The 12488-nt window shown below is 52.7% G+C and overlaps 1 protein-coding gene across 1 annotated transcript in view; it reads left to right on the forward strand.

Moving 5' to 3' along the window:
* POLN (polymerase (DNA directed) nu) overlaps positions 1–12488 on the forward strand; it is a 95941-nt gene that overhangs the window by 42237 nt on the left and 41216 nt on the right. The window contains exons 13-15 of the mRNA XM_014533502.1: positions 7863–7919; positions 8922–8975; positions 9817–9882. Of these exons, the coding sequence (XP_014388988.1) occupies positions 7863–7919; positions 8922–8975; positions 9817–9882 (177 nt within the window). The remainder of the gene's footprint in view (positions 1–7862; positions 7920–8921; positions 8976–9816; positions 9883–12488) is intronic.

The raw sequence follows: 12488 nt of genomic DNA on the forward strand, positions 1-12488 counted from the left end.
AATAATCTGCTTTGTGTTGATATTTACTGCTGTGTTGCTGACAATTACTTGAGAAGTTGGGGTGCTTCACTGGGCTGGAAAAAGTTTAGCTAAATCAGAAAGCAGGTCTAACTAAGCAAGTTTATTCTATATCTATAAAAGGCTAAGTTGACTCGCGCATGCGCAATACATATAAAGCTCTCGCTGGCGCCAATTGCACGCGTGTGTTTCGATCTGTCATTGTCAATTGTGAATTTGGTTGACACTTCTATTATAGAGAAAGCGCAAATAACCCTATTAAAATATTTCTTCTAATTAATTTCCTTTCAATGTCCACAAATCTGTGCACCAGGACACTAGTTGCAGTAAACATAAGGGTGCATATATTCTTTCAAATTAGTGTTTAGGGTTTCTTCAGGTATATTCCCAGAAGTGGAATTGCTGGGTCATAAGACAGTTCCATTTTTATTTGTTTGTTTTTTTATTAATATATTTTTATTGATTTCAGAGAGGAAGGGAGAGGGGGAGAGAGAGAGAGAGAGAGAGAAGCATCAATGATGAGAGAGAATTATTGATCGGCTGCCTCCTGCACGCCCCACACTGGAGACTGAGCCTGCAACCTGGGCCTGTGCCCTGACCGGGAATCAAACTGTGACCTCCTGGTTCATAGGTCGATGCTCAAACACTGAGCCACGCCGGCCGGGCAAGACAGTTCCATTTTTTAAAGACAAGGAGTAGGTTAGTTGGTTGGGATGTTGGCCTGATACACCAGGGTTGCGGGTTCAGTCCCTGGTCAGGGCACATACAACAATCAACCAAGGAATATATAAGTAAGTGGAACAACAAATTGATGTTTCTGTCTCTCTCTCTAAAATCAATCAATCAATAAAAATCAAAGGCAAGGAGTGGTGAGGCTGTACTCTAGGAAAGTGGTGGAGCATAGACAGATGTTTACAATCCAGTAGGCGGCAGCGCAGAGCTGAGGGCAGTGATAGTGCGTGCATGTCCCTCTGCTGGGACCCTCTGCGGAGGCCAGCAGTGCTCGCTGGGCCGTGTCCAGCCTTTGGCTTTGCAGCAGGGGAGGCTGTGCTTCTAGAGTCCTCCGTGCATATCGCCTCTCCATCATTTCACTCTCTGCTCATCTCGCCTGGCGGTCCCCTCGCTTGCTGACTGTCCCTACACCTGGCCGTGGGGGCTCGGGTGGCCGCTGTCGAGTGAGCCAGGGGACTGCGTGGAGCCCGGTTCCCCTGCAGGGACCTGGATTCGTGCTCTTCCACATGCCGTCCTGTCCTTCTCCGTGTCCTTGGGAAGCAAGGGCAGTGGCGCCAGCCACGCCACCTGCACAGCCTGGGCCACGTTGCTTGACTGCTTTGTGCCTCAGTTTCCTGATCTGTAGCAGAAGGACTATAATAGCAACGTCCCTGCTAGAATCTTGTGAGGATTCTGCAACTGTGTGTGTGTGTGTGTGTGAGAGAGAGAGAGAGAGAGAGAGAGAGAGAGAGGGAAACAGTATTTAGGACCATGCCTGACATAAGCTCTCAAAAACCAATAAGTATTGGCTGTTTTTATGAGCTTATTCATCCAAAAACTGGGAATCATCTTTGATTTTCTTTCAGCCTCACCTCAGCAAGTCTTAAAGTCCCTACGTGCAAAGTATGTCTGAGTTTGCCTCCCTCCCTCCACCTTCACCGTCAGCCCCTTCACCTTCCACTCAGGCTCCTCCAGGGCTCCCTGCGCAGTCACTCCCGCCCGCTGTCTCACGCCTGCGGTTATTCATCACACCCGGGCAGCGTGGTCTTGTAAAGTGTTACAGAACCATGTCACGCCCTGGGTGGATGGCTCAATTGGTTAGAACATCGTCCCATACACTAAAGGCTGTGGGTTCAATCCCATCGGGGCACGTGCGGGAGGCAGCTGATTGAAGTTTCTCTCTCACCTCGATGTTTCTCTCTTGCGTCTTTACTTTCTCTCTAAAATCAATAAACAAATCCTTCAATGAAGGTTAAAAAAGAAAAGAAAGCCTGGCCAGTGTGGCTCAGTGGTTGAGCCTTGATCTACGAACCAGGAGGTCCCTAGTTTGATTCCTGGTCAGGGCACATGCCCAGGTTGCGGGCTCCATCCCCAGTGGGGCCTGTTCAGGAGGCAGCTGATCAATGATTCTCTCTCATCATCGATGTTTCTCTCCCTCTCCCTCCCTCTCTGAAATCAATAAAAATACATTTTATAAAAAAGAGAGAGAGAGAAACCATGTCACTCCTGTGATGTGAACTTCCAGTGGCTTTCTGTGACACTTAGAATAAAACCCAAGCTCTCAAGCATGGCCCCCACCTGTGGGTCTGGCGCTGCCCCTCCTCTGGCCTTGCTCCTTCCCCACTCCGGGCTGCCCCCCCCCCTCCCGAGCACGCCTGCTGCCCAGGTGTCTGCAGGGCCCTGGCCTCCTCCGGAGACTCTTCCCGCAGGTTCCACACGCCTGGCTGCCCGCTGCCCGCTTCAGCACTGCTCTCAGAACCTCTCTGGCCACACAGCACAGCGAGGCCCATTACAGCCCATTTCTTCACCTTCATTTCCTTTCTGTCTTCCTTTCCATTTTAAATTGCTGACATGTTACAGCTGTCTCCCTCCCCCTCCCCCCCCACCGCTCCCCTCCACCCAGCCCCTCCCTTCTCCCCCCAGGTCTTCACGCCCCATCCTTCATTTTCCTACACACACTCACCATTTCCCATGGTTCCCTTAGTTGCCTGCTTGCTTATTCCACTAGGATGTGGGCGGCCCAGAGCCCAGCCTCCGCCGGCTGGTTCACTCCATCCCAGCACCAGGCAGCCTGGAGCTGGCACCTGGTGGCCGAGCTGGTGGCTGTGGTTTGTTTGTGGAGCCCGGCAGCAGGGGCGGGACCCACTGCGAGACCCTCCTGGTGGCTGAGAGGGAGGGGCAGCGAGCCCAGTTCCAGCAGTGGTGGCGCCTGGGGAGGCCGCACCTGCGCGGGGTCCTGGGTGGATTCATTCTCCGTCTGGCACCAGCTGGCAGGGCCGCCCTTCCCTGCTGCTGCCTGTGCTGCTCCGAGACAGCCCACAGCGGAAGGAGGGGAAGGAGCTCCTCCGGGGTAGGGTGCTTTGTGGACGGAGTTAAGACGGTGACCTTAATTTCCCCCAGAACATGAGGGCCCTAAGTCATAGTGGCCTTACTCTGTTTTCCTGGACCTGTCATGCTAGTCTGTGCATTAAAAGAGATGAGTGTTTTGCCCTGGCTGGCTTGGCTCAGTAGTTAGAGAGAGCGTTGGCCCTTGAACCAAAGAGTCTCGAGTTCGATTTCTGGTCAAGGGAACGTTCCTGGGTTGCAGGCTTGATCCCCGCTCTGTCCAGGAGCATGTGGGAGGCAACCAATCAATGTGTCTCTCACATCGATGTTTCCCTCTCTCTCTCTACCCCCTCCTTCCTCCCCTCCACTCTCTCTAAAAAAAATCAATGGGAAAATATCCTTGGGTGAGGACTAACAAAGACAAACAACAAAAAAGGATGAACATTTACTAGGCAACCCATGCACATGGTTCTACATTCAAAATTAAGCCTCCTCTCCACTTCCCTTCCCCTCCCTTAGCCCGCAGGTAATGGGCAGCCTGGGAGGTTCGAGCACAGCGCAGCTGGGATCACAGGTACGGTTTTATCAGACTTTACCTTTAGCTCAGTTTTAGGGCCACAGCAAAATCCAGCAGAAGGTACAGAGACGTCTCACACCCCCCTCCCCCAACACACAGAGCCTCCCCCACTACCGACACCCCCACCAGAGGGTCCACTTGTTGCGGGCATGGAACCTAGACTGACACGACCTCATCACCCAGAGGGCACAGCGTGCAGAGGGCTCACCCTGGTGCTCTGCGCCCCGGGGGTCCGGACAAGTGTGTAATGGCATTATCCATCCTCACACTCACACAGCGGTTTCGTGCCCTGGAGATCCTCTGTGCTCCGCCTGTTCCTCCCTCCAGCCCCTGATCCGTTCACTGTCCCCATCGTGTCGTCTTCTTGAGACTGTCATATACTTGGGATCACAGTGTGGGGCCTTCTCAGATGGTCTCACTTAGTCGTGGGCACTGAAGGTTCCTCCATGTCTGCTCCTGGCTCGATCGCTCATTTCTCTTCAGTCTGAGTACTATTCCTTGTCCGGGTGTAGCAGCTGCTTTTTCCCGTCGTCTACGGAGGGACAGCTTGGCTGCCTCCAGCTTTTGGCAATAAAGCTTTTAAACATCGGTGTGCAGGGTTTTGTGTGGACGTAAGTTTCCACCTCCTTTGGGTAAATACCAAGGAGCGGGGTGGCTGGATTGTATGGCAAGAGGATGTTTAGTTTTGTAAGAAACCCTCACTGTCCTCCAAAGTCACAGCACCATCTCCTACTGAGCAGCCCCGTCCCGCCGGCACTGACACGGGTCTGAGCGGCCCATGGTGCATCGTGTCGCTGGTGGAGCACGAGGAGGCTCCTGCTGGGCTGTCGCTGTGTGTGGGGACCCATGTCTCCACAGTCCACGTGATGGCTGTGAGGATGGGGCAGAGCAGGTGGATTTTCAGAGCGTTTTCAGGACAGAAAGAAACATCCATGAGTGTGAGCAAAAGTCAGGAATGTGGGGTGACCCCTGGCTTCCTTAGTTCTGCACCTGAGCAGAGATGGCCACCACTCAGGGGAGACTGGGAGGGGAGCAGTTTTAGGTGGGGGGGGATGGAGTAAAGGGCCCTGTGTTGGACATGTTAAGACAGATGTGTTCATGAGCCATTGTCACAGAGTTGTTGCACCACAGCTGGGGCTGTGAGGAGAAGTCTGTGCTAGAGACACGTGCGCGGAGGCAGTCAGCCGATCTGGATTGACGTCGCCGGTCCTCCTGCCGCACAGGAGCTTTGCAGAAACCCCTGTCCCGGCCACGACCGAGCCGTGGAGTCAGAGCCTGCGGCGGGCAGCCGGTCACGAAGCGATACTGACGCTAAGCAGCAGCATTGATAACCAGGGACCTGCACTCAGAAATGCCCGTGAGGCCCTGACCAGTTTGGCTCAGTGGATGGAGTGTCGACCTGCAGACTGAAGGGTCTCAGGTTCGATTCCAGTCAAGGGCATGTACCTTGGTTGCAGGCACATACCCAGTGGGGGGTGTGCAGAAGGCAGCTGATCGATGTTTCTAACTCTCTATCCCTCTCCCTTCCTCTCTGTAAAAAATCAATAAAATATATATTTTTTTAAAAAGAAGTGCCCGTGAGGAGCGGGAGAGAGGGGGTGCCAACAGGTGGCTGCAGAGAGAGGGGATGAGAAGAGTGTGGGGCCAGGAGCCAGTGGGAGTGTTTGATGGAGCCCGCGGAGCAGCAGGCGCTGTGGCCTCTGCCCGGATCATTGACCAACTCCGGTCCGGCATTATCCAGGTTAGGAGATCAAACACTTCATTCTTTTCAGAGTTCTCGGGCCTCTTCTCGATGCGCAGGCAGAATGCACTCAGAAAGCTCTCTTGTGAGTCAGGCATCAGGGCGAGGAGAGCAAGTTGATCGGAAGCAGTGTTTTTGGCTGAGTATTTTCATCTCCCCGAGGAGTAGCTTTTCTAAGAAAAGGGCAGCTGGGAGATACTGAGTCGGGACCCTCCCAGCAGTGCCAGCTCTCGGGCCCGGGACTGTTCATGTCCCGCCCTCAGTCTTCCTGCAGACACACACTTCCAGGCCCACACACTACGATGGAGTCAGAGCACCAGTCCCCAGACTAGTTCACAGATTCAAAATGATCCTCATGAAGCCCGGGCAGACGGTTTTTGTAGAAATCGGCAAGCTGATTCCCAGATTTAAAGAAAAATGCAAAAACTAAGAACCGAGGTAATCTTGGAAGATAAAGCACTATTGGAAGATTGAGTCTGTTGGACGCAAGACTAACCACAAAGCAATGGAAATTACCAGGAATTAATTAGTGATCCGTACAGTGTGGTGTTGATTCAAGGGTAAATGAATAGACCGAGGGCGGGTGGAGAAGCCCCAAGCAGGCCTCCCTGGGCGTGTGAAACCCCTGACCTCAGAGGCTGCGCTGCAAAGCCCTGAGCAGGAGGTTGGCGACGTAAATGATCAGGCACCAGTGCCTCTGGGCCCTACTTCACATCCTCCACGGAAAGAAATGCCAAGTGAAGGTGCACCCACATGTACAAGGCACAGCAGTGAAGGCTGTGGAGATACCATAGAGAATGTCGTCAAGACCTGATGTAGGCGACATTCTAGACAGGACACAACTGCATGACCATAAAGAAGGAGGTCGACACATTGGACGACAGTGGAATGAAGACCCTCTGTTCAGGAAGAGACGCCACCAACCAAGAGGAAGGGCGAGCCTCACAGGAGAAGGCGCTTCCAGTTCATAGGAAAGAGCCCGTCCAGGCCGGCGAGGGCCCACAGTCCAGGAGGAGCAGGCACAGCGGTTTCCCCGTGGGCCGAGGCCACGCACAGGACCCTGACAGAAGAGGTGCAGTCAGTCAGTAAACACCGCATGCTGTTCGGCCCTCTCGGTCACCGGGGCATACACACCAGCAGCCCAGTGAGACGTCGCTCACGTCACCAGGACGGCGGGGATGAGGACAGGGCAACACGCGTTACCCGAGACGCGGGCACGGGCTCCCGGGTGTGATGAACTGCTGGACGGTCCCCGCTGCAGGTGGCCCGGCGCCTGGCGACCTCACGCCTCCTCGCGTGTGCATCCAACAGCTGCGGACGTCGTTCCCAACACTGTACCGTGTGTCCACCGCGGCCTGACGTGGAAAAACCACATACCCATCCGTGGTGGAGGGAGAAGTAGTTGACCTGCGTTCAAACAATCAGCATTACACGTTCACGGCATAGTCTTCCCACGGCAACATGGTGAGCCATAAAGCCATCACGCTGACCACAGAAGCCACACACACAGAGAACCTGCCCTGTTGCACTGACACGAAGTTCAAAACCTGGGAACAGTGGCCTGGCGGGTAGAGGCCGGGCTGGTGGGGGCAGGGGCCTGAGTGTTTCCTCTGGGCGAGCCCAGGCGTGTTCACTTTGTGATACTTCAACAAATCGTGTTCTTATGAGCTTGTACTCTGCTGTATATTTTTGACTTTTTATATTTTGACTTTTTAAAATTAATTTGAAAATCCTTAATCATGTTCCGATGTTACCTCCCTGACTTCATGCCCAGCTCCCTGTGATTCAGGTGTTGGGTGTTCCTGAACGATCAAGTTACACGTTTGTAGGCATTTTCCCAATTTTCTCTGCCATGAGGAAGAATCGCTGATTGGCTGCCTCCTGCACACCCTCCACTGGGCATGGAGCCCGCAACCCAGGCATATGCCTTTGACCGGAATTGAACCCGGGACCCTTCAGTCCGCAGGTTGACACTCTATCCACTGAGCCAAACCAGCCAGGGCTGCCATGTGATATTTTTTAAATAATTTTTAAGAATCGATTTTTAGAGAGAGGAAGGGAGAGAGAGAGAATGAGAGAGACATTGATGTGAGAGAGAAGCATCGATCCGTTGCCTCCCGTACGCAGCTGGACCAGGATAGACCCGATTTGTGCCCAGACCTGGAAATCACCGCCGCCTTTTGGTGCCGGGACGACACTCCAGGCAGCTGAGCCACACCTGCCATGTCTTACGCGCCCTGGCTGTGGAGTCGCTCATGGAAACCTCGTCCCGCTCTCTCGAAGTGCCCTTAGCGCCACGAGGACAGCAGCGATTTGTAAGGGATGGAGGTCAGGGTGCCTGCTAAGCTCAGTTGCTTATGCATCTTCATTTTGGAAAATATGCTCAATGGAGAACATTTTCTTTAGGACTTTCTCTGGCTGAAAATAAGTGTCTGGAATGTTAAGCTTCAATGAACGACTATATTAATAATATTTACTCTCATTTTTCAGTTAACTGCTCTGCAAGCCCTCCATCCATTACCCAAGATCATTTTGGAATACAGGCAGGTAAGTTAATTTTTTAATAAGTTGGTGACGAAGGGGAAGCTTATGGCACCGGCTCTGTTGATGGAAATCCAGTCGCTGAGGCAGCCCGACGAGGCCCTGAAGGGAATGGAGTCGTTCAGGTTGACCCGTGTTCGCACGGCTCGCTGGCACCCCGACGTGGTGTCACCCCGCCCACAGTCAGCCCCTCTCAGCATTGAGGGGCTGGCGGACACTCGGAAGGAAGGAGTTGGTGTGTCTGTGACAGTGTGACGTGCCCTCCGTCAGTACCGCGTGCGGAAGCCGCCTCCGTGCCCGGGGCAGGCCCGGGCGTGGCTCCGCGCGGCGTTTTACCGTCTGCGTTCCCGTTCACTGGTCACTGACACGCCCCCTCCCTTCCGCTGCCCTGGTTCTCTGCTCCTGCACCTGCCGGCAGTTCTGTTGTTCTTGAACCACATGTAGCACTCACATTGCTAGTATCATTGGGTTTTTTTGTTATTTTTTAATAGATTTTTATTGATTTCAGAGAGGAAGGGAGAGAGAGAGATAGAAACATCAGTGATGAGAGAGAATCATTGGTCGGTGGCCCCCTGCACACCCCTGGCCCATAGTTCAATGCTCAACCACTGAGCCACGCCCACCGGGCAGTACCATCGGTTTTTTTATTTACTGAGCCCGTGGCTGCTCTCTGCCAGGGCTGGGCAGCTGCTAGAGAGCAGGTGGTCGCAACTGCCCTTGTCCTTGAAGTAATGGAAGGACTGAAGGAGGACTGAGGGGCACCACGGGGCACAGGGTGACGGGCAGGAGCGCACCTGATCCTCTTCACTTTCCTGTGAGAGCATGGCTCCAGAATAACAAATACCTATAGAAAGGGGGGCGACCCCCTTCTCAGCGGGTCGCTGTGGTTTAATTCTGGCCACAAGGCCACTCCGGGGTCCTGGGTCGTCTTGGTGACACGCGGCGCTGACGCTCGCTCCTGTTGAACGACTTCAACAAAGAAGGTAGCGCTTCTTGTCTCTGTAACAGGTTCACAAGATCAAGTCAACCTTTGTGGATGGGCTGCTCGCCTGCGTGAAAGAGGTACTGGGGCTGAAGCGTGAGGAATGTGGGTGCCTGTGAGTTCAGACGGTGTGGAGGCTCTTAGAGTTGGGTTGATGGTGAAATCCTATATAATAAAAGGCTAATATGCAAATCGACCAAACGAAGGAATGACCGGTCGCTATGATGCGCACTGACCACCAGGGGGAAGATGCTCAATACAGGAGCTGCCCCCTGGTGGTCAGCGCCAGAAGCCGGGCTCATGGCTGGCGAGCGCAGTGGCGGTGGTGGGAGCCTCTCCTGCCTCCGTGGCAGCGCTAAGGATGTCCGACTGTGAGAAGGTGCGGGCCGGGCTGAGGGACAACACGCCCCCCGTGCACGAATTTCGTGCACTGGGCCTCTAGTGTCTAATAAACTGGAGTGTGAGCGCGATTGTGCTGGGACTCAGGCCTCTTTAGGAGGCGCCGTACCCAGGAGTGGGGCCCAGGAGGCCCGGCTGCCAACCCGCGCCCTCCCACCTGTGGCTGCAGCTCGCGTCGCGGTCACTTCCAAGGTCTGCACTCAGAGACGTCCTGTCACTCGTCTGAGGCCACACAGCGTGTGCGGGCTGCACAGCCCCCCTCGGGCCCTCCTGGAGCCCCTTGGCCCTCTCCCCATGCACAGGGTTCTTAAGTGACTCGGAGACCCGCGGTCCTGCTGCAGTTTCCCGCGGGTGAGGGGACGTCTTGACCACAGTCGGCAGCGTCTGACCCCAGGAGTCGGGGCGGGGTAGGGCCTCTGGAGGAACAGGGAGTGCTGTCTGCAGGGGAGGCACTGAAGGGCGCAGCGCGCTCTCGACTTCACGTGGCATGGCCAGGGCTCACCCCGATTCCTTCTGGTTAAGGGCGCCATCTCCTCCACGTGGAACCAGACGGGGACAGTGACTGGAAGGCTCTCCGCCAAGCACCCGGTAGGTTAGCTCCTTGCCAGACACCAGTTTCTGTTTCTAAGAGGGGCCCCCAGGATGACAGAGTGGTTGTGTTTACCGCACCCCCGTACGCTTAGAGCGGATTTTCTTCTGTTTATTCACTCAGCTAATGTTTATTTAGCACCTACTATGTGTTGGGAACGTAGTGGGGGACAAGACACGTGGTCGTTCTGTCGTGAAGTGTTGAGCTAGTGAGAGGCTCTCCCGCCCAGAGAGTCATTCTCTCGGACACGGACACCCCGTCCCACCCCTTCGTTTTCAGGTTTGTACTGACCAGGTGGCTCCCGGTTCCCAGGACCAGGTGGCTGATGCTCTGAGGCCCCGCCCACCTTGTGGTGCAAGGCTGCCTCTGAGGATTTGGGATGCAGGCTTAGTAGCACTGAAAGCAATTCGCTGTTTAAATGGCTTTATGTTTGTGAATTAAAGACAGCGCGTTACTGATTTCTCATTACAGGAAGTTCCTTAGGTACAGAAAAGAATGTAGAAAACCCTAACGAAAGCCCCTCGCATTCCAGCCGCAGAGTTAGCTGTGGCTGCCATTTGGTGTCTGTCCTTCCAGAATCTTTGCTAAGCACATGTATTTATAAAATGCAACTTTTCTACAAAAAGAAAACTATGCTTTGCCCTCGCCAGCTTGGCTCAGTGGATAGAGCGTCAGCCTGCGGACCAAAAGGTCCCGGGTTCGATTCCGGTCCAGGGCACGTACCTGGGTTGCAGGCTCCTCCCCGGCCCAGGCCCTGGTTGGGGCTCATGCAGGAGGCAACCAATTGACATTTCTCTCAAATTAATGTTTCTCTCTGTCTTTCCCCCTCTCTTCCACTTGCTCTAAAAATAATAATAAATAAATAAAAAATAAAACTATGCTTTTATTTTATGCCTTTTCATTTTATTTAAGAAGTCTTGATATTATATACCAATATTTACCTGGATCTATATTTAAATTTAAATAATTGAATTATTTAAGAATATATCAATTAAATATGTGAATTATTTCAATATACACTATAACATGACTGGGTGGCTCAGTGGTTGAGCATTGACCTATGAACCAGGAGGTCACGGTTCGATTCCCGGTCAGGGCACATGCCCGGTTTTGGGCTCCATCCTGGTGTAGGGCGTTCAGGAGGCGGCCAATCCATGATTCTTTCTCATCATTGGTGTTTCTCCCTCCCTCCCTCCCTCCTTCTCTGAAACCAATAAAATAAATAAATATGCAGGATAGAATGTGTCCCCTTGAGTATATGTTCATGGTGAAGGAGCTCAAGTGAGTGGGGGTTTACAAAGTGGAGAGCGTGAGCCCTTCCTTCCTTCCCTTCGTCGTGCATGTGTCTGTCCCACGGGTCCCTCGGTGCCCGGTCTGGACTGCACCCTGCCAGGCCAGCACCTGGGGCAGGGCAGGCCGACCCTGGGCGCTGCTGGGGCGGTGGCTGTGGGTGCAGGACGCCCTCTGAGGACCTCGAGCCCATTCTTGAAGCGACTTGCTTTGGACATCCCACTTCAGAGAGCTCTTCTGAGTCTTCATCCCGCCGACTGGGACCAGCGCTAGCTCTGGTACTGATGCTAACGCTAATTCTCGCTCTACCACGACCTCCTCTGGCAGGGGCTGCCTCCGTCTGCCCTTCAGGCAGCCTCTCGGCCTGCTAAACCCGCGCACCCTTTCTCTCGGTGGATGCCACATCTCACCGAGGAGTCACCCAGGAATTCTCCTGGGAAAGCTGACTTTTTGATACTATTATAAATTGTTTCCATCCCACGTGTTCATTGCTGCTATGTAGATATGCAATTGATTTTTTAATGTTTCTGTTGTTTTTAACTATATTTTTATTGATTTGGGGGAGGGAGAGAGAGATGGAAACATCAATGATGAGAGAATCATTGATCGGCTGCCTCCTTCCTGCATGCCCCCCATGGGGATCGAGCCTGCCACCCAGGTATGTGCCCTGACGGAGAATTGAACTAGGGACCTTTTGGTTCCTGGGTGGATGCTCAACCACTGAGCCACACTGGCTGGGCTACAATTGATTTTTATATTTTGATTTTGCATCCTGCAACCTTAGTTCTAATAACTTTTTTGCCGATCCCATCTGGTTTTCTATATAGATTATCATTTCATATACAAAGAAAGTTTTAGTTCTTCCTTGCCAATATGGATTCCTTTTATTTCTATTTCTTGCCTGATTATACTAACCAGAACACTCTGTACCATGTTGAATAGAAGTGGTGAGAGCAGGCCTCTCGTCTTGTTGCTGATGTTGGAGGAAAACAGTCGGTTTCATTGGTGAGAATGCTGTAGCAGTAGGTTTTACATAAGTACCCTAACCACTTTCAGAACGTTCTCTTCAAGTAACAATTGGCTGAGTTTTTATCTAGAAATTGGATTTTGTAAAAAAAAAAAAATGCATCTATTAAGATGATCATGTGGATTTTCTTCTTAAATTTGTTAATATAATGGATTACACCAATAGATTTTCAAATGTTAAACCAACCCTGCATTCCTGGACTAAAGCTTATTTGGTCTTGATGTATGTATTGTGTGTGTATGTGTGTGTGTGTGTGTGTGTGTGTGTGTGTATGTATATAATATCATA

This window comes from Myotis brandtii, unplaced genomic scaffold (assembly GCF_000412655.1).
Source record: "Myotis brandtii unplaced genomic scaffold, ASM41265v1 scaffold986, whole genome shotgun sequence".
In the NCBI taxonomy this organism is placed as follows: Eukaryota; Metazoa; Chordata; class Mammalia; order Chiroptera; family Vespertilionidae; genus Myotis; species Myotis brandtii.